Raw genomic sequence first — 27,822 nt, 5'->3', positions numbered from 1 at the left:
TTATCTTACCCAAAAACAACCACCAGAAAATCTGTTTTGTTTTTTTTTTTTGTATGTGTTTTTTGCATAGCTTTCAATATTGCTGCTCTCTCACCTCTGCATATTGCAAGCCCATCTCAGTTCTGAGAATTTCTTTAAAGTTCTGAATATTTTTAAACCCTTCAAATACATAATATATAATTTCTACCAATTATAAATACATCATTTTTATTCATCTGATTTCAATAACATGCATTTGTATAATTACTGTACAATCAAAATAGACACTGACTTTACACAGTGTGTATGCTTTTATTTCGGCGGTGCTGTTCAGACACACTGCTCAACAAATCAAGCAAGTAGGGGGGTAAGAAAAAAAGGAAGGAGGAAATAAGCTCTGGGAAGAAACATAATTTCACAGTGTTTACAGACCAAAAAAAACCAACCAAACAAACAAAAAAAAACCAACAAAAAAAGGAAAAATGCATATTGGAAAAGGGATTTATTAATACATAGAAAATCCCCACAATAGTTGAAACACACTTTAGAAACTAGTAAACACGTTAAATAGAGTTGTGCCAATTACGCAGTGCCCAAGCATCTGCTCGCTCTTAATTAGATGGGGAGGTGAATGACCACTGTTTATTTTCATTTTCCTCATTAATTATGAAAAACTGCATTTAATTCATCTTGCATGGTGAGAGACTGGCTGCGCAGATGTAAGTCGTAAGGGAAGTGGCTCTCTGTAGGCAACCTGAACATCGAGCTCTGCCCAAGGGGACCCCTGGGTGGCACTGCACAGTAATGCATGCCGTAATTGTAATTTTTGCCATAGTCCAAGCTTTCTTCTTGCTTCAGGGAAAATATCCCATTATAGTTAATTGGGGGAGGACTTAAGGGACCTTCAAACTGTGGGCTGGCACACTCGGGGGAAGTACTCTCGTAGAAGGACTCATACGCACTGCAGTAGTTGTAGGGTTTCATGGACTTGGAGTTGTCGAGAGTCCCGTGCCCTGGGGGGGTGCCAAGCTCAGGGCTGTGGTAGGGGGGGTAGAAAGTAGAGTAAGGCGAGCGGGCATGGTGGGCACCTTCACCTGCCTGGCCCATCAGGAAGCTTCGGGCATTCAGCTGCAGGCATCCCGCCACCAAGTTTGTCGTTGGCTGGGACAGACCCTTGCACAAGTTCTGGACAAAGGTGAGCAGGTCAGGTCTCTTGCCAATTCGCAGAATTTCGGAAAGAGCCCAAATGTAGTTCTTGGCTAGTCTCAACGTTTCGATTTTTGACAGTTTTTGTGTTTTAGAATAGCAAGGGACCACTTTCCTTAAATTGTCCAGAGCGTCGTTAAGGCCGTGCATCCGGTTCCTCTCACGCGCGTTGGCTTCTTGTCGCCTGAATTTGATCCTTTCCATCCTGATCTTGCTCGTCTTTTTTTTCCGAAGGCCTCTTCTCCTGGGCAAGCCGTTCTCATCCTCCTCCTCCCTCTCTTCCTCTTCCTCCTCTTTCTCTGTGTCTTCTCCAGGAGACCTTTTAATATTCTTCCCTCGGAGTATGATCTGCTTTGAAAAGCTTTCCGGGTTCTTTATTTGCTTTTGGTCATCGCTTTCTCTGGAAAACTTTCTGCACATCTGGGATTCTGGCATTACAACAGACTCATCAAACGGTAGTGTTAGCATGGTTCTATAATCTTAAGTTACCTGAAAGAGGGCCAGCACAATATTTAAATATTTCCATTTACAAAGTTTGCCGAATTACACACCCGTTCTCATGCACCTTGCATTTGTCTGTATGTGCTCTGTACATACAGGAGTGCGTGTGTATAAATGAACAATCTATGTTTTTTTCTCGTAATGTATCAATTGCAAATGCTTGCTTATTAAAAATCAAGTGCTGTCCAGAATTTTAAAATCACTTGAAAAGCTCAGGATCTCACAACTAAAAAGCCACGTCTCCTACAGTTAATATAGAGTACACCAATATTTAAAACGTATGATTAGCTCCCTGCTCATTTGTCTTATTTTTAAACAAGCCCTTTAAACCCTCACCACCATGGAACTCAAAGAAATGCAAAACATGATAAAGCAACACATAAATTTCATTACTACAAATTCCCCTGGGTGAAAAAAAAAAATAGAGCGAGTGCAGTCCTAAAACTGAGAAGTACCACATCTTTATTACACTAAACGTCTCAGGATCACTTTTTGACTTAGATTTCCGAGTTTTTGTCCCTCCACATTTCCCTCTTTCTGAATCAAGATATTAAACTCTCGCAAGTTAGACCGGGTGAAAAAAAAAAATATTAATGGAACTCCCCCCAAATTTCTCAGCTAGTAACATTAAAAAAAAAAAGTATTTTTTATTTCTAATAATTTCTATGAAAATTGCACATTGCATATTTCACTACAAGACAAAAATCAGGAAGGATCAAACCCTGAACGTATTCAGGTTAGAGTTAGGAAATAAAATCTCCCTACCTTTTTTTTTTTTCTTTTTCCCAGCAAAAATTCTAAATCTTATTTTGCATTTACCTTGAATGAACTTATCTGCTCATTTTCTTTTCTTTTTCTTTTTTAATTTAGTCTTTTTGTTTTTTTTCCTCCTGCCCCGCCAATTAGAGAGGGAAATATTTCCCTGCACGCTGTAGCAGTGTTTATGTTCAGTGAGGCTCAGGCGTCTCCCCAGCCCCTGGCTGACAGCAGCGGGCTCTGGGCTCTGGCTGCAGTCGTGCACGTGTGCTCGCAACCCAAGCTGAGACAGGGAAATAATTCCCCCCCTTCTGATTATTTCTGCTTTTGTTTTCAGTTTGGGAGCCGTAAATGCTTGGACACACTGTCCTCCAAGAGACAAAACGAATGCACGGACTTTTAAATAGAATAAAACTAAACAAAAACCCCAGTAAAAGATTAAGTCCAGCAGTATTGTCTACACACTTGCAACATTACATAACACCAACAAAAGTAAGCAATTGCATCAGAAGAATAAAATGTTAGCAGGAGTTATCAGACAGTTAATAGCATACATAAAATACAAGACAATGATACTGTATCTTTAAACACTTGCATGCACACCCAACACCAACTGAAATATATCTTTATTTGCATTACCTTAGCTTTTTATTTCATTCAACAATCAGTTTTCATTTTTTGCCTTCCAAATCTTTTCAGTCTGAGTGTCGCATCGTCTCCTGGAGCCTAGATCTGTGTATATCTGCACTATCTCATTGATCTCTAAAAAGTGACATTGATGCCAACTGCCAGAGCTGGTACCCATGCCATCTGCTAGTGACGTCACGGGGCAGAGAAAACCACGTGAGCCTTTCTCCTGGGACCTTCATTCTGCACTGATCATCTGGCATCCCTCTAAGTGGGTACCAGCATTCATGTATCAACACAGAAGGTTAGACTGATAGAAAAAAAAAAAAAATCTGCGCCAGCGTTGCACATACAGTAGGTGCTTTTCCACTGGAGCTGCTTCTTTCTAGCAGTCTAGCTGCACGGATAGACGTGCCAACATTTGGTGCTATCCCTGCCTACAGGTACGGCTGCCCTGTAGTTGTTAATGTGGCATTGTTTATACAAAAAGTGCTGTCTTGTACTGATCGGATCCCTCTGGTGCACCTGGTACCCAGGAAAAAAAATAAAGGGGAGGGGAAGGAAGGAATCAGGATGTAATATTGGTGCTATGGCAGAGTCACAGAAAGTGATGCTATTACAAGCGAATTTGGGGCGTGAGTTTTTTTTTTTGTTGTGGTTTTGTTTTGTTTTGTTTTGCTGTTTTAATGTCCATTCTTTCTTTTTTTTCCCTCATTTTCTTTCTTTCTTTTTCTTTCTTTCTGCCTTTCTTTCTTTCCGCCTTTCTTTCTGTTTATTTGCTTATTCATGTCTTTGCCATTGAAGTACACTATGTTGCCCCAGAATGCAGGCTAATAGCGGCAAATCCCCCACTGCCTCTAAGAAATCATGACTTTCATCATTTTTTGACCTTCCCCCACCATCCCCCCCCTCCAAAAAAAAAAAAAAAAAAAAGAAGCAGCAGAGGATGACTGGACACACGACGCCAAGGTTTCAGAAGTGTTGCTTTTTCTAGTGACGTGTGTTCGCCTGCAACTGCAGCAATTCATTCCTTGCACCCACCCTGGTATGGGTGAGGATTCGGGGTGCTTGCACTGTCCCCCTGTGATCTTAAGCCCCGGGGCTGGGCTTTGGGAGCATCCTCCTTTCTGATCGCTGCATCCATGTGCCCATTTGCGGCTCTGTCCTCGTGCCCTTTTCTCCCTCTGCTGCCTCCTCGCCTCCCATTCCGGCTCTCTTAACTCTTTTGTCTGTTCCCTTGGACAAGAAGCTGTTAACCAGAGCTCACAGAGCCCACTCGACTCAGCCCGGCCATGCAGCCGATGGCAAACTCCACTTTGATTTGGGTTTTATTGTTGCATTTTATTTCCTTAGGTGTGCTGTGCTGCACAGAGGCGATGTCAAGCGAGTTGCAGGGGGGGGATAGCGTGTCATCTTTCGGAAAGTTTGCTTTTATTACCATGTCTCGCTGCTTTGTAGCGACTAAGTAATCTCTATTTTAAAAAGTGAGAGCCTGAGTATGCTTTTAGTATTAAAATAATCCCTGGCAGAGCTGCTATTGTTATAGGTCTGTGTCAGCGTTTCCGTTATAAATCCTGTTTCTGAAGGGTTTATAACTCATCTGCTTTAATTCACGTTGGGCCCAAGCTTGGCGTTAATGTTCTCGGTCCTGATCCAATTATTTTGTTTTCACAAAGTTTCATTTAAATCTGGGCATTTTTTTTAACACAGGAAAAAAAAAAAAAGAAAAGGAAAAAGAAAAAGAAAAAAAAAAAAGGGAATATTCAGCAGAATAAGATGTGCTGAATACATCCATGTATACGCGCTCAATAATTTTAGGGACCTGCACTAGAAAAAAAAATCCCTCCTCCAAACTTTGTGTTTGCATATGTGTACTTACTTATTTTTAACAGAAGCCAGGACTATCAGATCATTCACTTTCTACAGAGCTCAGACCTCTTTTTAAAGATTATTTTTATTTTTTGTGTGCTTTTAATTTTTAAATGTATTTAAAGTGAGGAAGATTCTAAAACTTCAGTGGCACCTGTTCAAAAGGAGTAAAGGCAGTAGTACTCACAACATTCATTTCATTTTATCCTACATACTGCAATCTGTGTTACAGAGTGGGTAGAATCCTGTGATTCTCAATAGGAATTTATGTATTAAGATTTACATTGTGCAAGGTCCTAAGGGTTGTCAACCTTCTCAAGGATTTTGCATATTCAGAGTATTGTACAATGCACAGTAATCTAAATATGCAAAGTCCTGAGGATCTGAACCTTGTTTCAATGCATACTAAAAATATTAGAACAAATTGAAGGAAAGGTTGACATTGTAGTGCCTCTGTGCTGAGGGAAGAGCTATAGAAATTTACAGCAATCTCCAAAAAATACTTTTATAAAAAAAACCTTCTCCATGTTCTCTTTTAACCACTCAATTTCTATTTTAAAATCCATTTTTGAATGGTTAATACTGCTAAAAAAAAAAAAAATTAGCTTGTGTTGTAGGATTCCCTCTGTAGTAGTAACATTACATTTTTGCAGATTCTTAATCCATCATTTGACCTTTTTAATATTTTCAAATAAATAGCGGAGAAACAAAATAACGGAGATATCAAGGTTTAAAAAGCTTTTACTGTGCATGCATAATAACTTTTCATAAGGATTTTACTACGCGTTTTGTATTATGGATCCATGATATGCAAATGCCTACTGCCGTTAATATGCATTCATAGCAGACCCCATAACTGCTGCTTTGCTGTCTAGTGTGAATGCATGTTAAGAATAATACACAAAACACAGTTAAATGCACTCTGTAGAATGGCTGCACAGCACCAAATATGTTGCTGAACACATACCACAATATTTTTCCTGTGCCTGAGCTGTATGGTTGTGAATTAAAAGTGACTCTATTTCAAATGCAATGCCACATCAATACATGAGACACAGCATTAACAGAACCACTGAAATAAGATCGAGTTCAAAGGACTGCAGAACCTCCACAGAGCATCAGGGGGACTGACCCAACTGCACTGCAGTCCATGAGAGTCTTTCCAGTAACTTCAATCTGTTATCACCTTACCACCAGGGGATGTCTCTATCATTTTTTTTTCCCCCTAAAATAAAGCAAAAAACATCATTCTTTTGCCATCCCTTCAGATCTGCCAGTCACACTGTAGCAGGACTGAGTCTGGATTATGCAATTCTAATGGTGTTTGCTCAGGACCAGTTTCAGATAGCTTTGCTGCTTGGTTTGGTGTGCTGTAGTCCATGCAATTCATTGATACCTGTGAGACCTCATGGGCGGTGGGAGGCTGTTCAGCAGCAGGAGAGTTAACAAAATCTTTTTCTTCCCCCTGTCTCCTCTCCTTTCCCATGAAAGCACCAAGAGTGACAACAACCCTGCACCCCAGCTATGTGAAGTCCCAGTGACATCCTGCAATGAAAAGCTTTCTCTTCCTCACTCTCAGCCTGGAATCCCTTCCAGCACATCCCAGACATCTAGAGAGGACCAGAACTGTCCCTGAGATGATGTATAGGGATATGCCTCCTTCTCCCAGGAGAGATTAATGAAGATACTAATAACAATCCTGGAACTACAGAGGACTGGAGCAACGTGCATCACAATCCAGGGGTGACCCAACCCCACATCCCCAACACAGCACTGCAGGTTATGGATACCTTTCTGTAGGGCTGTTTCCATCAATTCAGCTAAGCCCTATCCCACCACCACTAAGACGATACACAGGGATATATGTACTTCTCCCAGGAGAGATTAAAGAAGACACTAATCAGGACCCCAGATTCAGGGAGCTAACCTACATTTGTCCAAGAGGATTCGGTTCAGTATGAAAACATGATTTTAACCCATCAGCTAATTCTGCAGAATGTTATACTTGTGCTTTGCACTCCTTAAGCCCTCCATAATGAGGATGTACTTCTTGCTCTAATCAGACATCCTTAGTTTTAGATTTTGAACAGGCTGTTAGAGATAAGTATGGAAGAGTTGTAGAGGGGTTAGTTACTCTATTTCAATAGGAGTTACTTGAATTTAGAATCTGAACACTGTGCCTAATGCTAACTGCTTATGGTTAACTAAAACTGTGTTTGTGACCAGAAATTGTTCCCAGATTTCTGAAAGACATGAATAGAATGGATCTGATTTAGATATGACATACATTTAACATAATCCTATTAACTTTGATCTACTCTTAGCTTACACTATTATAAATGAGTAGAGAGAGAATTGAGCCAAATAATTTTAAGATGGAAAATGAAAATTATAAGAATTGAGACAAATGTGGTTAACTTTACTGCATTCCACCTAGCAAAGCAATGGCAGTGTACAGCCTGAAAGCTTCTTGATCAGGTCAAGAGGTGACATGCACCTTGCAGTAGTATGGGATTTAAGATAACTCTCTCCTTGAGGAAAGATGTTCCATTCAACTCAGTCAACTGTGTCACTTTTTCAAACTGCAGAGGGTTAAGGTCAATCCTATTGCTTTGTGGTGTGAGGGGGACCTCTGAGAAACAGACTGATTTTTGTTTGTTTGTTTTTCATTCACGCTTGGTGGCTGAGGTTGTCACACTTTCTGCTGCTCTACCTTGAGGATGCTGTGAGGTCAGTAAATACAACAGCCTTTTGAGGGTACAGCAGGGACATTTGGCTATAATGAGCAGCCTGATGCTGCCAATCAGTGCTGACTCTTTAGTGGCAATCTCTGTCAAACAGCTAGTTAGCAATGCTGCTTTTTTTTCTTCTCTTTCTTCTGCTGCTGCCTGCAGTGACTCACTCTCAGGCTTCTGTGTTTCCATTTTGAGGATGTCTTTGTCCCAGTAAAGCTTGGTTTTCAAGACATACCTTGCAGCCAGAACCTCCCAGAAGAGGTGGTGTGGGTGTGCACAGCACCAGAAAAGACCCCCCATAAGAAATGCTTGATTGAAAACCCTATACTCTGTGCTGGTACTGGTGCAAGGCCCATCTTGGAATCACCAATTCAACTAGAAGAGCAAAAGGGCCTTCCAGAAAGCACACACTGAGATGAGTAGTTTGATCAGGGACGGCACAGCCTGCTCTAAATGAAATGCAAGATGGTAGGAAATAAAGAAGTTTAATGAACACTGACTTGAGGGAAGCACAAACCAAAACCTTAGAATAATGTGAACTTTTGGTGGACAGTTTGTTCCCAGGAAACGATAGGGTGTTTTGCAAAAGATTCTTGCAAAGTTCTGAGAAACTCTGACATTTGCATTATTTGGAGCAGACCTCTGAAACTCAGCAGGGAGAAAGCCCTCAGGCTATAGAAATGACTTTTCTTTACCCCCGTAAAACTTTTACCCAGGTTCAGGCAAGCTGTAAGCTCTTAAGAATCATCATTTCTTTTGTCCTGTGTACACTCCTCAGGCAAATTTTAGCAGCATGCTCAAGTAATAACTGAACACCTTAGGAGAAAAAGACTTTAGAAATAACAATTCCTTTTAAACCTATTTTGAAAGCGTATTACTCAAGTTGAGTAGTGTGGAGTAGCAAATGCCATATCTACCTAGGAAGCCTCAATTCTCTCTAAACGTACAAATACACAGGTAGTTTCTTAACAGCAGGGCTCACTTGAGGTGCTTGCTCTTATGAAACATTTTAAGTGGGGGGAGGATGACTCAGACTCACTGTAATGGGAATATCCTTCTGGTTTTCCTTCTGAATTCATAATCCTTGCTGGATAGGACTCATTCTGATACCAGATACTTAAATTTTTCATTCAGAAAGTGGGGAAAGTGTGGGATCAGGCATTTGAAGCTGTCCTAGAACTGTGGCCTGCCTTACATTTCCTAGATCCATACTACGCTTTTGACTTCTCATATTTTCCAACCAGCAAACGCAATGCGACATTGCAAGGATTTGAGGATCTTGCTGGAGATCTTTCCTTATCAAAAAGAAAAGAAATTTGAGATTTAAAAAAAATAAAAATCTAAGCTACCGTCTGGATTTGATGTTTGTCACGATAGCACTCCTCTGAAGCTAGGAAATGCTACTTTCCAGAAGGAAAAGGGAGATCTCTTACGACACAGATCTTGTTCTAGTTATTTACAGTGCCCTAAGGAAATGCTAAGAGTATTCAAGAATGTAGCGTCTGTATTATAAATACTGTAGAACTTACTTTTCAAGAGCAGTTAGATGAAGTGCAGCGTCACCAGACGCTTTAATTTTGCTGCCTTTTCCTGTTGGAGAAAACTGAAAAAATCTTCATTGAACTGAAGGCACTGGAAAATGGACAGCAATATACTTTGGAGGATCATGACCTCAAGACATAGAGCAATTATTTCACAACAGAGAGTATAAGCTGGATCATTTAAGCCATCTTCCCCTAACAGTACTAGAGACTTGGTGTCAGGATTTGACTGCAAGTAGAAAAGTTGTTGTTATTTTCATATATAAAAAACAGTTTTCTGGATTCATTTCCCAAGCTTCTGAGGAAGTGAGAGGCACAGCCAAATTCAGCTCAACTGTAAAGCAATGTTGAATTCAGATTGGGCTGCAATGATTTTTTTCCTGATAACAGTTGCCCATTTAATGTTTTAAATACAATTTTTTTCCACAATAATGAATGAGCACTCCTATTACTTCTAGCTGAGAACTATCTGTAACTTACTGATGTTTCTTATTTTTATAAAAACCCATTTTAGTGTGTTATTTCTCTCAACAAATTTCTGCTCTTCTACCTGTGCAGATGTTTTTTATAAGATCTGTGGACATCTTCCAGGAAGTGACACTGTCTAACAATCACAGAATCATAGAATGGTTTGGGCTAGAAGGGACCTTTAAGATCACCTAGTTCCAACACCCCTGCTATAGGCAGGGACATCTCCCACTAGACCAGGTTGCTTGATACCCCATCCATCCTGGCTTTGAATGCTTCCAGGAGGCATCCACAGCCTGGCTGGACAAACTGTTCCAGTGTTTCACCATCCTCACAGCGCAGAATTTCTTCCTGGTATCTAGTCTAAATCTACCCTCTTCCATTTTAAAGCCATTTCTCCTCATCCTGTTGTTATAAAAACTCCCTCCCCAGGCCAAAATCAATGTAAATGTACGTTTTTGCCATAAAAAGAGGTGAGGTTATCACAGATGCAAGTACAGGATGAAGTAAACCATAGTTTCAGTAATTTTCATCTCTTTGCATCTCTTCTGTCTACATAACCTCTGAGGAGTTGTGTAAGCCTTATGGTTTGCCAGCTTCCTCAGCCACCAGGCATCATCAAAATCGGTGCTTCATGCAATAGTCTTGAGCACATGGTGTTGTTTTTGGAGGTAACTACTCTCCAAAGCCATCTCACCTTACATGGTGTTCAAAGGAAATCAAGTCGTATCTTTTGGCAGCCCTGAGTTTTCATTTCTGTCCTTGGGCTGGCTGAGAACTGGTTTGAATCCCTGAATACTTTGAAGCAGCCGTGGCCAGAAGGCACCTGAAAGGTTGGCAAAAAGCCCCTCTTTCTGGCCAGGTTCCCCTCTTGAAAAATGTAGTGTGTCCTGCTGAGCCCAATGCTTGCTTGCATTTTCCCTTTGTAGTTCTAGTAGCCATATAAGCTGACTTTCTACCTGGCCTCTGTGGCCTTACTGGGGTATGACTGTTTACGCTCTTATGTGCTGGGAAAAGGTCGTACTGGATATAGGTTGCTTGCAAAATGCTAAAACAGCCATTAGCAGAAACAATACTGAATATGCATATATTTTTTGCAAATTAGGAATCTTCCCATCCCCTTCCTTCCTTTATTTTTCCTCAGTGGTATGGCTTGGAAAGTCAGCCAGTATATACCTGGCCTTATTTCAGTTTCTTTGTGATCATCTTCAATTAAGCTGCTGTTTCTTCAGTTCAATTCTATATTACTGCAATGTAAATGGGAGAGGAAAATATGAGTTTTACAAAGTATTTAGGGATGTACATTCTGAATAATGAGTTATAATATGGGCAGGGGCTTATTCTTGAGTTCAAAAGTTTTATGTGTGGCTTGGGTTGAAATTTGAAGTGTCCAGAGAGCCATGCTTGCTTCTGTGTTCTGCATTTGGACCTGTAAAGCACCTCACTAGGTAAAGTCATCTAGGTAAAATTCATCTCAAAAAGGTACTTTGCTATAAATTTTGAAGATAGCCATGCCGAGAACATTTGCTGTCTCCAGCAGGTGGTGACTGGAATAGCCTCTCCCTGTATCTCTAAGCCCTTGAACAGTGTAAATACAGCCATAGTGACACAGAATTGGTAAAACGATCAAGAAATACACTTGGTGTTACAGCCTGGTCTTTGCATCACTGGACCAGATCATGGGAAATGTTCAAATGTTGCCTGGATGTGGTCTTGGGTTCTGCATGGTCCTGATTGAACAGGAGACTTGGATAGAATCAGGGTGATCTTCAGACCTTCCAGCCTCCAGATGTCCCTTCCAACTTCAACCATTCTGTGATTCTGAGATCCAAGAAAGAGGACTTCAAGTTAGGGTGCAGAGAAAAGTACAATCTGTGAGGTTCAGAATTCTGAGGTGAGGTTTGGAGCAAATACTTTAGCAGTGCCACACTTTGATTTCAATTGCACATGTTATTTATTCTCTTCTTGGGGCGCAAGTGAGCATCAGTGAGCTTTTTGCAAAGACTGCAAATGCTTCAACTCTCTTGAAAACTGAAATCTGGATTATGAAAAAGATATTTACAGTTTAATATTGAAACACAAATTGGCAAAACATGGAAGTTGTTTTCCTTCAGGAAATTGCATATTGTTTTCAGCATAAAACTTTGTGTATAAGTGTCCTCTGATGAAGTTTCATTTTGAGGATAGGACAGAGAATGAATTAATTGATTTTCAAGGAATCAAAAAGGACAGTTATTTTCAAAGTCACATACAATATACTGTATGTGCATTGCATAAGCATTTGTTTTTTCTCAAAATGAGACATTTCAATTGATGTGGAAGAAATATTTACTAAAAATGTTCCGTATTGGACCAACTACTTTTTTTTTTTTTTTTAATATCTAAAAGAAAGCAAATTTAGAAATATGAGCTTTCTACAAACAAAGGAAAGTATGAATTTCAGTGTTTTGTGCTGAAATCCTTATTGCACTCAGGATAAATCATTGTTTGAAAAAGCAAATCTTTTTCAGACATATCTTTAGGCATACGTTCTGCCTTTGGAGTTTTCAGTATAACAGTTTCTCTATCATTCACTCACTATATCATATAATTAAGATATTCTATGATTGTTATTGAACTGCCATCAATGCATGTTTCCACGTTATCCCCAAATCCATCTTTTCTTTTTCTTCAATAGTCAACAATTCTCTAAAGTAGCAGTTCTGACTCCCCTATACCCTCAATTCCATTTTGCCAAACGCAAGACAAAAAGATAGCCTTTGTTAAAAAGTTTAATGTTCTTAATTAGTAGAATTGTCAGACTAATTAGAATACCAATTAGAATTGGCAGGGCTATCGTTAATTTAGAAGTGCTGTGGTCTAGTGTTAATCACTATTAAACGTTATAGTTTGTGAAAGAGAGGGAGCAAGGAGATGAATGCACACGCATGCAACCTCCCTCCCCTCCCATTTCAAATGTTAAGGGTCCATAATCATAATGATCTGTGCTGTCAATGTGTACTTAGGGACTGTTGAATCCATGGAGACGTTGATGCAAAGTTAACAACTGTTTACGCACAATAGTAGCATTTCCAAATAAGAACTGAACTTCTCCATGAGTACTGCTACTAAAGTGGCAAAATCCCATCAGTGGCTGGAAAAGATGCTTGGGTACTCAGACTCTTTATCAGAAACGTGCAAAGAAATCCATTTACTTTTGGTACTGTTAAAATTGCTTGGAATATCGTACAGCACATGGCACATAAAGATCTTTCAGCACTGTACAAAGTGAAATCAAGCTTTGGCACCTACTGGGTCAGTAAGTTCATAGCAGCATTTCATAGCCAGAGCTATCACTCAAATTCCCACAGTCAGTCAGACATTGAATGGGAAATATGCTGAGAGCTCAGCAACTTTCATTCTTCAGATCTTACCCTCACACACATCTGCCCTTCCCATCGACCTAATTCTAACTTCTAAGAAAAGAGAAGAGAGAAACAATTTTATTCTTCAATCTCAAATGAAAATAAGGATACTTCTATTCAAGCTACGTACTTACAACATCTGTTCCTGGCTGAAACCATACGAGACAAGTTCCCAAAGGTGAATACTGCAAATATTGCTGTGAAGTCCATGAGCACCACTATCCTCACACAGAATCCAATTTATATCCTCAAATACTTAGAAAAAAAAGAGAGTTAAGGTGGCTAGAGTAGCACACAACAGTCTGATGTGAGCAAGTCCCAAGCACTAACATTACTTTGCAATTTGATTTTTTTTTCCATCTGGTATGAATTGCCTCCTGAAATCTCTTACTGGTCATTGAGGTAAAAGTGATGGTGCTGATTATTATTTACCTGAGGCAGTGGTGGCATGAGCTAGTAGAGGATGGACAGAAAGCATGGTAGAAAAAAACAAGGTCAGTGAAACTGTTCTCTGTGGTTTAATGCTGTGTTGGTAATGTCACACAGCATTAAACATTTTTCTGTCCCTCTCTAGCCTGATTTAGCTTAAGAATCTCTCTGTTTACAGTACAGCTTGTCCACAGTTTGATCAAACACATCCAAACTCACTCATGCTGCCTTTTCTATTGCAGAGAAACCTATAACTCAGTTTCAGAGAATTCAAATGTTTAAATTGCAACTTGTTTATGGTCAAGAAGCTGTTGCCTTGCTCCAGTTGTATCTTGCACACTAAGGCTTTATTTTACCTCTGTTTATGTAAAGCTACAGTAGAATACGACAAGTAAATGTGTCTTGGCTCTTGCAAAAATAAATGTGAATTTGTGTGCTTTCTATTAAAAAAAAGAGAGAGAGATTTAAGAACCAGACACAAAATTATCCTGAATAGTTCCTATGTTTTTACTTCACGAAACTAAATTTTGTTCCTGGATCAGTAAATCTTTAAAAAAAGGAAAAAATAAAAATAAAAATTAAGATATGGTAAACAAAACAATGCAAAAAGATGACTTGACTAGAAGTCAGCATTTTAATTCAGTTTTCTTCCCTAAGTAGGTTGAGTAGTGATTATTAAAGAACTGCACACAGTACTTTTCCTCTTTGCTCTTTACATTACAAGCTAATTTACATGAGAAATTTAAAGAAGAACTAAATATAGGTAATTGGCTTGCAAGAAAAAGCAGCATTTTCCTTCCAAAACAAAGTGTTTCGAACATGTAACAACTCTCCTCAAACTGTAGTTGTCATTTTTAAGGGATTTTTATTGGCTGAGGGTCTTTTTTTCTTTAAGCACTACTACCCTCATTTCAAGCCTGTGGTTTGAATGTGCCTAAACACTATGAACAGGCCAACTTACTTGAGACCCTATACATTTAAAATCCTGCCTGAAGTTTACTCCAAATTCACCAGTCCCACTTTCAGCAAGACTTTTTAGAATTGGTGAAGGAAAAATGATTTCTGTCATCTTCGGCTGCTACAACCTACGTTCTCAGCATCCTGTTTTATGCCATATTTTCAGGACTTTGGCACTTAGTCATACAGAGCCCCAGATATTATTATTTTTGTTTTGTCTTGGCAGACGCGTGCATACACGGTGATGCTAAGAATGATAGTAGGGGCTTTTCACTGAGCTCAGCTCCAGGTGGGATTCGCTCACACCATGTCAGACACATGATGAATAATAACCCTGCATTACACATGAAGTTGTGCAAAGACTCATGTACCCTCAGCTTCCTCTTCAGCTGCTGTCTAAGTGAAAGCCACAGGTCTAAGCTTGTTTTTAGAGAACAGAAAGAGTCAACTTCATCTTCTGGCTATCCACGCTAGGTGCAATGAGATATTGCACTAATTTTGTGTGTGTTAGGTAACCTGCTTGGGATGGACAGTTTTCTTTCCATGGCTGACGCTGGATGAATATAATTCCATGGTAAGCTTTGTAGGCTCAGGACCAGACTTGGTTGGAAATCTTTTGCCAGATGCTAAAGCAGTTCACAAAAGTCAGATGTTTTGTGGGCACACATCATTGTTTGTGAAACTTGTCAATTTTCTGGTCAGAAAGTCAAAATCACTCCTCCTTGAGGTTAGTAAGTCACAACAGGAGTAATCTTTCTGCTGGACAGAACCAAAATGTATATTCCTCTAGTCAGTTGCATGTTTATGTGTCTTGTTAAGTTCTTTATGGATTTTGTTCTGTGGCCGTAATTTGTTTTCCAAATTGTGGGTGCACTGTAATCCTGGCTCTGAATGACCATTCCTTGGTAACAAGCTATGCAGCCTAGGCAGAGAGCCTGGTTTGCAGGGGAGATCATGCTCCTGAGGAAAACTCCCACAGTGTGAATTGTTTTCAGAGAAGCAGGCGTTTTTCTGTTTTAAGTGTCTGGCAATGAGCTGTTGTTTCCCACTTTGTACATCAAAGCTGAAAAGGTTCGGTTTATGAAACTTAAATGTGGGCTTTTTTTTTTCAGTTGAAAATACAGTAGGGGGTATATCAAACAAATGTTGCAACCTTTCATCATGGCTGGGATTGAAAACAAACACTGAAATTTTGGGAGAATTCACTAGGAGAATACTCTGGCTTTGGTTTAGCTTTAACTAGCTCAAGGTGCTTTGCAATCACAACTCCTTTTTAACCTCTCACGCAGTGGGATCAGCATCTCTGCCTAGTGAAGTATGCCCAAACGAAGGTGATCTTCAAAGTGCAATCAGAGGGAGCAAGGCTGACATTTTGCCTAAGGTGGGGATGTGTTGGATGAGTTCCACCTTTGTGACCTGCACTGGTGGAAGGCCCTGACCCTGATACACTGATCTGCTTCACACCCTTCACACCTCGGTAGGCTCCTTTGATTCTAGGACAGTACAAAAATTTCCCTTTGCAGCTCAGTGTGTTTGTGTTTCCCCATGCAACTGCCTTCTCTGAGTTACAGCAGAGATGCTGCAGTGATGTGGGAACAGAGAGGGAGGAATCACTCCCTTCTTTCAGAATAGATGAGCAGCAATCTCGACTTGCTTCTCTGGGTAACATACCACTTGGGTAAGAAGGCATCCTTGTGCTTCAGAGTGCCTGGAGGCAAAGAACTGTGGTTGTGGATCTCTGGTACAGACAAATGATTTTTGCATTTTACTGCTATTTCCCCAATTGTTGTTTTTATTTTTTGCTTAGGTGGTTTGCAGTTACCATGCTTATTCATTCTATTGTTTGCCTTTAGGGCTTCTCTGTGCGTTTCTCCACCATTAGTCCATTCATTTTTTTTTTCCCCCAGTGATTTTATATGTAATCTTAATTTTAATCTAGACAGTTAGTTGTCCTCTTGTCCATTGTACATGCAATTGTTTCTAAAGAGATGAACAATATTAATTAATTTCAGTTTGACACAAAAGACCTTGTATATCATGCCATCACTTTTACACAAGTGATCAAGTTTTCCTTATCATCTGTATTTCCTATTTGATTAGATCTCATATTTCTTTTCTGGCGATAGTTTTTGCCAAAGAGAGACCCCTAAAATGTGTACATGAAGGTTAAAAAGAGATTACCCTTGTGAAGTCTCAGCCTGTTCTCTAACAGTTGCTGAATTCTGTGAGCCCTGAAGCATGACCCAAAAACGTTATTGTAATTAATTATGGTAACTCTGATATGCATATCAATTCCTTTTGCAAACATACATTTCTGAATGCCTCTTCTTGTGACAAGGAGCTCTCCAGACTAAGTACATACAAAATACAGTCCATCAAGGGTGCTTTATTTATTTTTTCTTTTAAATTTCTTGCTGTGTACGAGCAGATCAGTCACATTTCAGATCAAGTGAAACAGCAAGGCTTTAGCTGTCCTATTGCCTTATCTTCTAGCACAGAGCATTTTTTCCCCCTCAATTTAAAATAAGCAGGACCCTGTTCTGAATCTATCACAATCCCTGATGAATTTCTGGCAACGGTTCCTACACTACCATAAGGTTTCCCACTTTGATGCTCTTCCTCCAGACATCACTGAGTCAGGGTGCAACTGAAGGCAAGGGTACAAATTAGCTCAGTGCTCTGCACTGGGGTCACCAGTCCCTCCCTCAGGAAGAAATGGGGTTCTTTCACACTTAAGAACAAAATGCAAAATTGAAAAAAAAAAAAAAAAAATCATGCTGGAAAGTGTTGCCCTGGTGCTGTGCATTTGGAAAGCATTCACTTGAAGGCAGCAGGAAGACTCTAAGCAGTGCCATCCTACACCACAGCAGAGCAAAGGAAGGGGCCGTGGCTGCAGTACACGTTCCTTCCTCGCTCTCATTCAATTCATTTTAAATATGGCACTAATAAATAGTGAATAATATATAGCAAAATGCTAACAGAAGTCAATAGCGAGTACACTGGTTTACTTGCCAACAAAAAAACAAAAGTGAAAATGTTAACATGTGAATGCTGTTCCCTGTATGAAGAAGTGCCATGTTCCAAGCATAAGTGCAAACTAAAACCCCGTTTGTGTGAATGCCTAATTATAAGGGTGAAAACACTGTCAATCTTAGCACTCATCTGGGTTTCATCTTGGTTGCCAAATGGGTCTTGCAGTCCTATATATTAAGAAAAGTCTTAATTTCACAACCCTGACAGGAGAATAAATATCAGCCAGAAGTATGTGGAAAGGAATAAACATAGACTACCATGCTGGAATTTTTATTAGCATTGCTTTTTTTCTGGCTATATGTAAGTCTTATGAATCAAGACAATATTCGTCAGCAGTAAGTATTGACTGAAATTTCTTGGCAATTTTATGAGCACGATCAAAAAAAAAACCACCAAAAGATAATTCTGTTCACAGTGCCTGGAGTGAGGAAGCCCAATGCAATTTGCAAAAGACGCATGTGCTGCTAAAGCTTTCTAATTGAAGCCAGCCCATCAAAGGATCCAAAGACTCTGTCAAATGTCACAAGTTATATCTTATGTTCCAATGCAATTATGATTTAAATGTAATTATTTAAAGAACACCACAGACAGTAAGAACAAAGTCCCATCACCTTCTCATATCTATTTATTATTAAAGAGTTACCCGTGGAGTTGGGTCAAAATCTTCACATATTAATCTCTGAAAATTTTGTAGGGTTGTGGGGGGAAAAAAAAAAAGAAAACGAATAAAACGAAAACAACAAAACCTGTTTTTTTTTAATACCAGGCAAAACTGATGGCAGGTGGTGAGAAGCTGTAATGTGCAATAAACAATTTGGATCTCAGGTGAACCCAGGATCCTGTAAACTTAGAAAAAGCACAAAGGCAGTTGCCTTTTAAATAAATATTTTAATTTGCATGATGTTAAAAGGGAAAACCATTAGTTCACTTGATTATTTTAACCAAAGGTGGAAACTTTTTGTAAGCAAATTTTTGTTTGTGTTCCAAAAATTGCCTGGTCAACATGAGTTGTTTCAGTTTTTTTTTTTTACTTCCTCTGGTTCCCAGTCACTGGGCTCAGATTAGCAGTTCAACAGCAATTTATTCCTGCGTTCGGATAAGGAGGGTAAATAAATAAAAAGGAAGTAATCCTTTTCCATACTATAAAAAAAAAATAGCTCAAGTTCTAGTTAAACATATCGTGATAAAGACCTTTGGAATTTAATTACCTGCCAGACATTTATTGATTCAGTTTAAACACAGCAATTTAAAGCATAAAGCAAAACCTTTGCTCATGTTTTTTCTTTCCTATTATTTCAGAAGAGACTTTGCATGTCTGAATCTCCTAACTACATAGAAGAACAGCACTGCTGACTTTTCTAACATCTTTTTCTGGCTTTTAGCCTGTTTGTATGAGATTATCACACCTGATCACATTTAAACTCTCAAGAAAGCGCACTATAAAAGTAATTGTAAAAACAATTTCTTGTAGCAGTGGAAAATAAGAAAGTAGAGGATGAGAAAAACTTCTGAGGGCTGTGGTAGATACTGCATTTCTGCTTAGCCTTAGTTTGTGTGAGATGAGATGACGCACCTTCCTTAATGCTTTTCCAAACCTCTTAGAAAAGAGTTTGGCTCCTGGGATGCTTGGGCTGAACTGTGCACTGTAGCTTTGCTGTGGATTAGTGTAACTTCATATGAATTACTCCACCAGCAGGAGGGCAATGATGTGAGCATCCCTTTGCCCAGGCTGTGCTGGGGAGTTAGGGAGCAGCGGCACTGGCAGCAGACACCAAACTCCCCTTGGTTGAAGTGGATCGTTGCCAAAGTACAGTTCAAGGCCATGAAAAGGCTCTGCAAGAGTCCCTTCTTAGGGCACTTTTCCTTCTTCTCGGCAACCCGTTCAGATTTGAGCCAGTGGAGGAATGAAGTGTATGTACTCAGAAGGGCTTTAGCAGACCTGGCTTTCTGGAATTTATAAGCAAGTTCTAGCAGCTCATTCAGGTAGAGCAAACCAAGCACTTTTCTCCAGATTATCTTTCATGTATGTATAAACAGCATTTGCTGCAAAATGTGTGAACTACAGAGCTCAGAGTCACAGCCTGCAGCACAGCAAACTGGCTTTTCCTGGAGCTCATAATGTGATAATTAAATTGCTAACAGGCACCTTAGTGATGGCATTTGCTGAAGATGTGAAAGCCTTCTTACAATCATACCTTTCTGTAGGGAACTCATCAGTAGAAGCAGAGCTATCAGAATAGATTTTTTTTTAATATATTTTCTTCAATGAGTACATTAAATTTTTATGTGGAGTGAAATGGTACAGGACGTGTTTCCCTTCCACTGCACAATGATTTATTACCCCAAAAAGACCGCAGAACTAATTAGCAGAGTAATTAATTAATATAAATTTGCATATTTGCATTTGCAATTAGTGCAGCCGACTGATTAGTCTGAAAATGGGAAGTTTGACTCATTAGATGTTAGTGTCTGCTGGACCGGAAAGCGGCTGCCAGATGAGGCGAAAAAGCATAGAATAAGCACAAGTGTGCGCGCGTGCGCAAGCTCGTCATGTCTTTTGTTGGAAGAATGGAGAGCAAATATGTGGACCAAGATACTAAGACTGCTATTTAAAAAAACAAACAAAAAAAAAAAACAAAAAAAAAAAAATAAGAACAAGAAAAAAAAAAACAAACAAGCTTAATCTTTTTTAAAATTATTATTATTTTAAACTATTTTTCCCGCTAGCTTCCTTCCTGCAATGAGCCACTGCAACCATGAAACCCAGTAGTGCTTCTAACAGTGAAGTCTTACAGGTAAAGTAGCTGCAGATCTCCTGATTTAGGTGTGGAAGGGGAGCTGTAAAGAGTCTCCTTGCTATATGATAAATGGGACAGGGATGTTTCTCCTCATTCTACTGACTAACCAATTGCTAATGTTGGAAACTCAAACTCAGTGGAGCCCATAAAAAATCCAGGGTAACAGATTAGCTTTCCAGCTTGTGCTGTGCTGTGGTATTTTCCTCCTTGGGCACTCCTGTAAGTGTGCCTTGGATATATCTCAACAGTCCTGCTCTGTGTTCCCGGATTGTGTGTAATGCACATACAAGGGGAAAGTAATTCCCACAAGTTTTTGTGACATTTGGAAAAATACTGAAGAGAGGTATGTCCATCTGTGGGGCCATAGATCCAAATGCCATAACGTCTGTAGGATGCTTACTAATGCTCTTCTCAAAATGGTAGAGCAGAATAGAGATAATTTTCACGTGGAATCTGCGGAGGATGCCCTGTGACATCTTGCACTGCTCTCTGGGCTACAGTTGAGGGAATGCTCCTGTACTCCTTCAGCAAAACAAGAGAACGGGGATAGGATATTATGAGGTGCTGGCCCCAAGACAGCTCTCATACAGATACAATACAAATTTTGACATCTGTTTGGTTGTTGCCGAAGATTCCATCACTGGTTTGTGGTATTTACATCATGATGGAGTTCAAGCAGCTTCCCCTAGTTCTCATGCTGTACCATAGCACAGCCTTGGAAAAGTCACTTCAGTCCTTTCTATTTTTTTTTAATTATTATTTTTTTTGTACCAACCTCAGAAGTTTAGCTACAGCAATTAAAGTCATAGCACAAGTTATATTTGTAATGAAGTGTTTTTAAATTCTGTTCAAAGAATGAGTTTAAGCTAACATATACTTTGTAGGTAGAAACTCTGTTTCCTATGGGATTCTGTTGGTATACCTTCATTAGACTGTAAAATCTAAGTGTAAACTAGGCCTGAGTCAAAAGGAATATCTTATAAACTTGTATCTATTCATTTCTGTGAGATTCACAGGTGCTGATTAGCTATCAAGATGCCCTTGACATATTAAATAAATGCAAGATAACTAAAAATGTAATCATCCCTATGAAATGAGTAAATCCCTGTATTTCCTTTATATATCTACAGCCAGGTGCAGTAATTTGTTGTTATAAGGAATGTGTGGGGATTACAAAAAAAAAAACCAAACCAAAACAACAACAACAAAAAAACCTTTTTAAAAAATTATATAAGTAAGTAAGTTTTAATTCTACATTTAACTCAAAAATTAGGAATACGTTACAACTCCATTTGAAAATAAGTGCAACATGAACAAATATGATTTTCTAGTAATACTATATCTGTTAGATCTATGTTAGATCTATGTTAGATCTATGTTAGATCTATGTTAGATCTATGTTAATATGAAAGGATTTGTGAATAAGGATCTGTCATAAGAACTAATATGGGTAAATGATGTTATTTAAAATATTTTTTAATTACTGCAGGAGACTATATAGATTTTACAGTTACTTTTTTCTGATAAGAATACTTTTCACATATTTAGTCACAGTCATCTGCATTAGGAGAAAATATTTTTAAACAAAGATATCTCCTTCACAAATATCACCCTCAGGTAAAAACTGAACAGTAATCTGTAGGACCATGCAACCAAAGCTGCTTGACTAAAGTCACGCTTGATATGCACACAGATATCCAAACACTCTTTGGACTTGAAGAGGTAAATTTGTTCCTACTACTCTTTTCAGCACCCCGCTCCCGCTGAGCTCTCCATCTGCATCGTTAAGGTCCTGAACTCTAAAAACCCAGCCTCGTAGGCGGGTGTCATTTTGGAGATGGATGAACTTACCTCTATGATGTGGCTGTGACCTGGAAGCCACGGCACCATGTTACTTAGGTGTTGGTCCTGACATAAGAGAGCTGATTCTCTGCACCCCATGCATGCAGCCATCCTCCTTGCAGGTTAGTACCACTTGGTATTCACGAGCCAAAAGCGCGGGCAGATGCACAGCTCTACATGCCTGTAAGCTCCCAAGTCACCAAGCTGTTCTTTTAATTTTAGACAGCTGTGAATTTGCTTTTGGATCTAGATGGAAATATCACCTTCCATATTTACAGCTCTTTGTTCTGACATTGTCTCCAATTCCGGCCATTGAAACTGTGTTAAAAGAAACCAATACTGTGCCCGTTTAAGACTATTTTCCTCTCTGAAATTCTCAGACTCTACAACTGAGAAGCTTTTCACTTTTTTCTTAAACTTCCCCATGCAAAATAGCAAAACAGTCTGTTTTCACAAGGTCCAAATGCTTCATTTCAGCTTTATCGAAGAGTTGCATTTGGATAAGGCTTTTTGATTCCAGCCACAAAGTAAACTATTTTGCAAAAGCATGACGCACAAGCAAACAGAAAAGTACAGGGTGTACGGTGCCTGCAGTTGGAGAGCACCCCCAAAGAGAATAGAGCAGCAGCAGTGACACAGCACTCTTCTTGGCTACCGTACAGCACAAAGGATCACAATGCAGCTAGCTTCCTAGGTCTAATTAGCTGCATGGGGCCAAAGAAAAAAAACCTGTGACATTCAAAACTGATATGGGAGAAAAAGTAATCCGTATTTGTGAGACAGAAGATGGACAAAAGCCAGCTTCCAATTGGATTCTGACACTGCCTGTATCGGTAAGACTAGCAAAATATGGAGGTCTTCCTCCCGAAGAACTGGAGAAACACAGACTGGATATAGGTGCAAAGGGAATGATTAGAAGCTCTGTTTCTATGTGTTTAACATGTTAACAAATCAGTCCTAACAAAGAAAATCATTTCATTTGATTTAAAAACAAAAACAAGCAAAAAAAAAAAAATAAAAAATAAAAAAAACAAACCACCTTGATATCTGTGTAGGCCATTTCACAACAGTGAAAGTAAAATGGGATTTTTCTAATAGCTAAGAATTTTTTTGCCTGCAGGTATGGGCTTTACTCTGTGAACAGCCAAAAGAAGCCACTTCCGAAGGCTGTTCAGGTATTTCAGCAGCTGCTTCTACAGGTGAGGCTTAAGGAGGCAAAAGAATTTCAGCGTCTGAAACAAGAGCATGATTTAAAGGTAGCCAAATATCTAAAATGGGTACAACAGGAAAGAAAATGGCAGTCTGTGCTGTCTTGTGCTATAGGATATTATTTCTCAGAACTCTGTAAGATACTCTGAATATAATCTGTCTGTTCTGGGAAAGGCAGGTGAGGCTGGAAGAGGAGATGAGCAGCCACAACATTTGGTAGGAAACACCTGCTGGCCTGTTATCAGCACATGAGATTTCCTGGGAAAAGTGTGCGTGAAACATGAATGTTGACAGGAGGTGAAAACATATATGACAACTTAGAGGTATGTGACTGAACCAAGAGGGAATACCGCCACTCAGATGAAATTCAGGAAGCATAAACTAAACCTGGATCACAACAGAATGTAAATGACTGCATAGCAAATGAAGGACTTCAGTCAAGAGATATCATGACTGAAGTGAATCCTGTAAAACAACCTCCTCTAATAAACTGGAAGCGGTGTGTTGGGTGACTACTTACCTGCTTATGTTGGGTACCAAAGACTGCAGAATTCACAGGGCATCCATAACAGCCAGGAAGGGGCAGCAATCTGGAACTTGATGGATGCTGTTGCCTTAGGAAAGAAATAAAATACTTCATGAAAACAAGGGAAGTCTCACCGTAAGGAGGTGCTTTGCAAGCAGCAGTTGGAACAGTGCTACTACAAAAATCTCCACAATGCAAGCACTCGAGAGCACAGATGCCAAAACAGCAAAATGCTGTTCAGATGGAAAAACTGGACTGTTGCTGTTGTCTCTGGGTATCAAGAGCTTAATCAGCACATAGCTGTCCTCTTACCACTGAAACAGATCACAGGCTCCCAGAGGACGTTCTTGACAAATCTCCAGCATTTGCACAGCCAAGATCTCAGTGCAGCATTTTAAGTTTTGAAGGTACACCTTGGAAACACAATGAAAGCCCAGAAGAAAAAATCCTTTAGGAGTATTTTCTTGACTGCAGTTGTGTTGAACAGCACGTTGCAAAAGAGTAGGAAGAAGTAAAGGAGCAGACGTGCGGCAGCAGTGCTTACCAGGAGAGAAACAGAAAGTGATGAGATAATCTTCTGAAAGAAGGGATCATGTAAAGAGGGTGGTCTGTACATGAATTACTTCTTGCCCTAGATAGAAAATACAGTGGATTATGGGAAGCGCAGCAAGCTGAGTCCCAAGAAGACGCAGCCAGAGCCAGAATCATAGAATCAAAGAATCATAGAACGGCCTGGGTTGAAAATGATTATTAAGCTTCAACCTTCCTGCTAAGTTCAGGGTCGCCGACCAGCAGCCCAGGCTGCCCAGAGCCACATCCAGCCTGGCCTTGAATGCCTGCAGGGATGGGGCATCCACAGCCTCCTTGGGCAACCTGTGCCAGTGCCTCACCACCGTCTGAGCGAAAAACTTCCTCCTAATATCCAACCTAAACCTCCCCTGTCTCAGTTTAAAACCATTCCCCCTTGTCCTATCACTATCCAGAATACTCCTAGTAGAGACCTTCATATGGCACTATCCAATACATGATTTGGAAATGGAAACATATTCTCCCATTTCGGTATTAATGCAGTGACAATCCCATGCTAAGGAAGAAAAGACCGAGTTTGCTCCATGTTACAGGGCTACTGCTGTACATGCTGGACCTAGAAAAGTGAGGCAGCACCTGATCTTGTCTGATACAGAGGAAAAAACTGTATGATAGCAAGTGAAGCAAACAGACTCTTTTAGAAGTCATTTATATAAAAGCAAGACAGGTAGATACGGTATTACTACCAAAGTAATTGCTGACAGCAGAGAAGAAATTCTGCAGAAGGAATCTTAAAGATTTCTGAAGGCTAGGTGTCTGATGCACAAATGGTTAATGGTTTACATGCCATGCTCTCCCAGGGACAGTTAACCCCAAGGAGAAGCCAGACCAACCTCAGACTGTTACTGAGTGACTTCAACATACCAGATGAGGGTTTCCCCTGACAGACAACTATAAGCAAGACTCTGGCTGTGAAGACGCTGCCCATCTCATGGGCCAGTGCTATTGAGCTTAGCAAATCAGTACAGCTTTCTGACTGGAGGAATGAAGAGGAAATCCTTCTATGACTAAACACCAGAAGGTGGAAGAAAATCTCCATTCTAATAGAGGAAACCCCTATTGGACAGTACCGGGCTGATATGGTAGTCACCGAGCTGAAATGCAAAACATTCAGATAGAAAATGTAGCTATTGAGGTGAAGCTTCATGCTCCAGGGAATTACTAACACTAGTGCAGTTGCTTCAATCACGAAGACTCAGGCTGCTATGAAGAAACTGTGAATGAGATTGTTAGTAGCAATCACAGAAGCCCACTCTGAAGAGGAAAGAGAGAGCACGATGATAGCCCTCATAAGCACAATCAGCAGATGACTCTATCAGCATGTAGTCAGACACCCAGCTTTCTCTAACTACAAAACGATAGCCTTGTCTTCCAAGTTACAATCTACGCCAATGAGGAGAGACAGAGCACTCCTGAGTCTTTAAATTTGAGGCCTGGATTTGTCTTTCTCTGTAGGTTGCTATTTCATTTTGCTAACTGTGGAGGAAAGACCAAGGAATGCAGCTCTGTGGTGGCTCCGTAGGAAGCTGCCTCATGGTAGGTGTTGCAATAAATCTTTTTACCGTGACTTTGCATTCATAAAGCAATACTTGCACCAGACACTGAAGGAGTTTCCTGCTAAAAGTGAAGTAACAATCTCACCAAGCTTCACTGATTTCTTGGTGGAGAATGCCTTATGTTTATGCTGCCTTATGTCTATGCAGTGACAGCTGATGTCACTTTAATGAGGACAAGGTCTTCATGCATATGGGTGCTTAGATGGATTGCAGAGAGCAGGGGTCTTCTTGTGAAAAGCCTTATCAAATCAGCCGTTCTTTTCTGTCTTGTGTAAAATATTCATGTCTGCAAACAGCCTGAACGCAGCCAATGTCACGGAGACTAAAAGGAAAAAGCTGAAGTTACCTAAAATGGTGACCACTCTGCAGAAAACCACATTATCTTGACAATAAAATAGGGCACTCTACAGGTCCTGGCAGCTTACCCAGCCCAAGCACTTAGAAAGAGATTCATCAAAATGTCTTACTTACGCAAGTAGGTGTCTTCCTCACCCCAGGGAGAAGCATTTCAGTGGCCAGCCTTGCAGAGGGGTCATGGGAAATTTAATTAAAGGCTGAGACTGCAGTGTTTGGAGGAAAGGCTGCAATGAGTTCCCCAGCAACAACAGCCTTAAGCAGGGGACTTCCAGCAAAGGGGAAACCCCAAGAAATTTCCTTTTAACCACATCACCAAACAGCACAGTGCTTCATGAGACAAGGAAGGCATCTGAATGAAGACATGCTCAGAGAGAAGAGTGCAAGTAGCCAAGGCTCATGTATTTGGTGCCACTTACGCATCTTGTTCTCTCACAATTAGGGTTTGTTCTCATGGATATGCAGTATTGTGGTTTCCCTCTTGAACTGTCATCAGAGCCAGCAGATTTGAGACGAAGTATAGATGAATGTGTATTTTTCTTCCTGCTTGGTACATCTTGTTGCCTATATTACATGAATGAAGCACCAAATCTAGAGAGGACAGCATAACACATGTTGTTGTAGGTCTTTACACAAATAACTAATTTAATTAATCAAAAAAGCGAGAGTTTGAAAGATGTACTGTACATTTTTTTCCTCATGCCTCTTTCTTCTAAGAGAAAAAACGAAAGGAGCTGAAGAATCATTACATCCCACCAGTAAAATAAATTAACAAGACTTCTGTTATTCTGCCTCGTATTTTTACCCCTGTAGTGGCTGCAGATATTCACAGTGAACAGTTATTGTGCTGTGAAAGAAAATAACTTGCTTTACTTTAAAACAGCACAATTTAGAACATAGTGCAGCTACCCTACCTGAATATTGTGTTAGAAGGATGAACTGAGTTTCACAGGCACCTCACACCATCCACATCATGGGAGTGGTGCCTGCAGTTGTGTTGCTGAAGTTTGTTTTTCAGATCATAATCTCTACAGTCAAAAATATGGAGCTGTTTTGCAAACAACCTACAACATGACAAACCAAGTCTCAGTATGACTGCAACAGACAGCTGCGGTAAAGATATATTTATAAAGACAGTGAGATATGTCAGTAACAGCAGCATTTGATTCTTTATCTCCCATTCTCCCATGCTGGGGTGTTGTGGTGATATGGGATACTGAGGATGGGAGAAGAAAAAGGAAAAAATGGAAAAGAGGGAAGGGAAGGGAAGGGAAGGGAAGGGAAGGGAAGGGAAGGGAAGGGAAGGGAAGGGAAGGGAAGGGAAGGGAAGGGAAGGGAAGGGAAGGGAAGGGAAGGGAAGGGAAGGGAAAGAATAAAATCTCATCTTGAGATTTTATATATACTATGTGTATACTATATACACATTATAAATCTGAGGGTCTGT

The 27,822-nt window shown here is 40.0% G+C and overlaps 1 protein-coding gene across 3 annotated transcripts; it reads right to left on the bottom strand.

Annotated features, from left to right (window-relative positions):
• Positions 1-34: 34 nt before the first annotated feature.
• Positions 35-26,571, bottom strand: NEUROD6 (neuronal differentiation 6). 3 transcript variants are annotated; one of them, XM_048950802.1, is made up of 4 exons: positions 24,425-24,447; positions 24,193-24,293; positions 23,875-23,968; positions 35-1,674 (listed from the first exon to the last, which is right to left on the bottom strand). In XM_048950802.1, exon 4 carries the CDS (start codon positions 1,651-1,653, stop codon positions 640-642), a length of 1,014 nt encoding a protein of 337 aa, XP_048806759.1. In that variant the 5' UTR covers positions 1,654-1,674; positions 23,875-23,968; positions 24,193-24,293; positions 24,425-24,447; the 3' UTR covers positions 35-639. The 3 variants fall into 3 exon arrangements, with proteins under 3 accessions (XP_048806759.1, XP_048806760.1, XP_048806758.1); XM_048950803.1 differs by lacking the exons at positions 24,193-24,293; positions 24,425-24,447 and adding an exon at positions 26,496-26,571; XM_048950801.1 differs by lacking the exons at positions 23,875-23,968; positions 24,193-24,293; positions 24,425-24,447 and adding an exon at positions 3,082-3,345.
• Positions 26,572-27,822: the final 1,251 nt, after the last annotated feature.

The sequence above is a fragment of the Lagopus muta genome, chromosome 7 (genome assembly GCF_023343835.1).
Source record: "Lagopus muta isolate bLagMut1 chromosome 7, bLagMut1 primary, whole genome shotgun sequence".
NCBI classification, from domain to species: domain Eukaryota; kingdom Metazoa; phylum Chordata; class Aves; order Galliformes; family Phasianidae; genus Lagopus; species Lagopus muta.
Note: the sequence above shows the minus strand (reverse complement) of the source record. Positions and strands in the feature narration are given on the sequence as shown.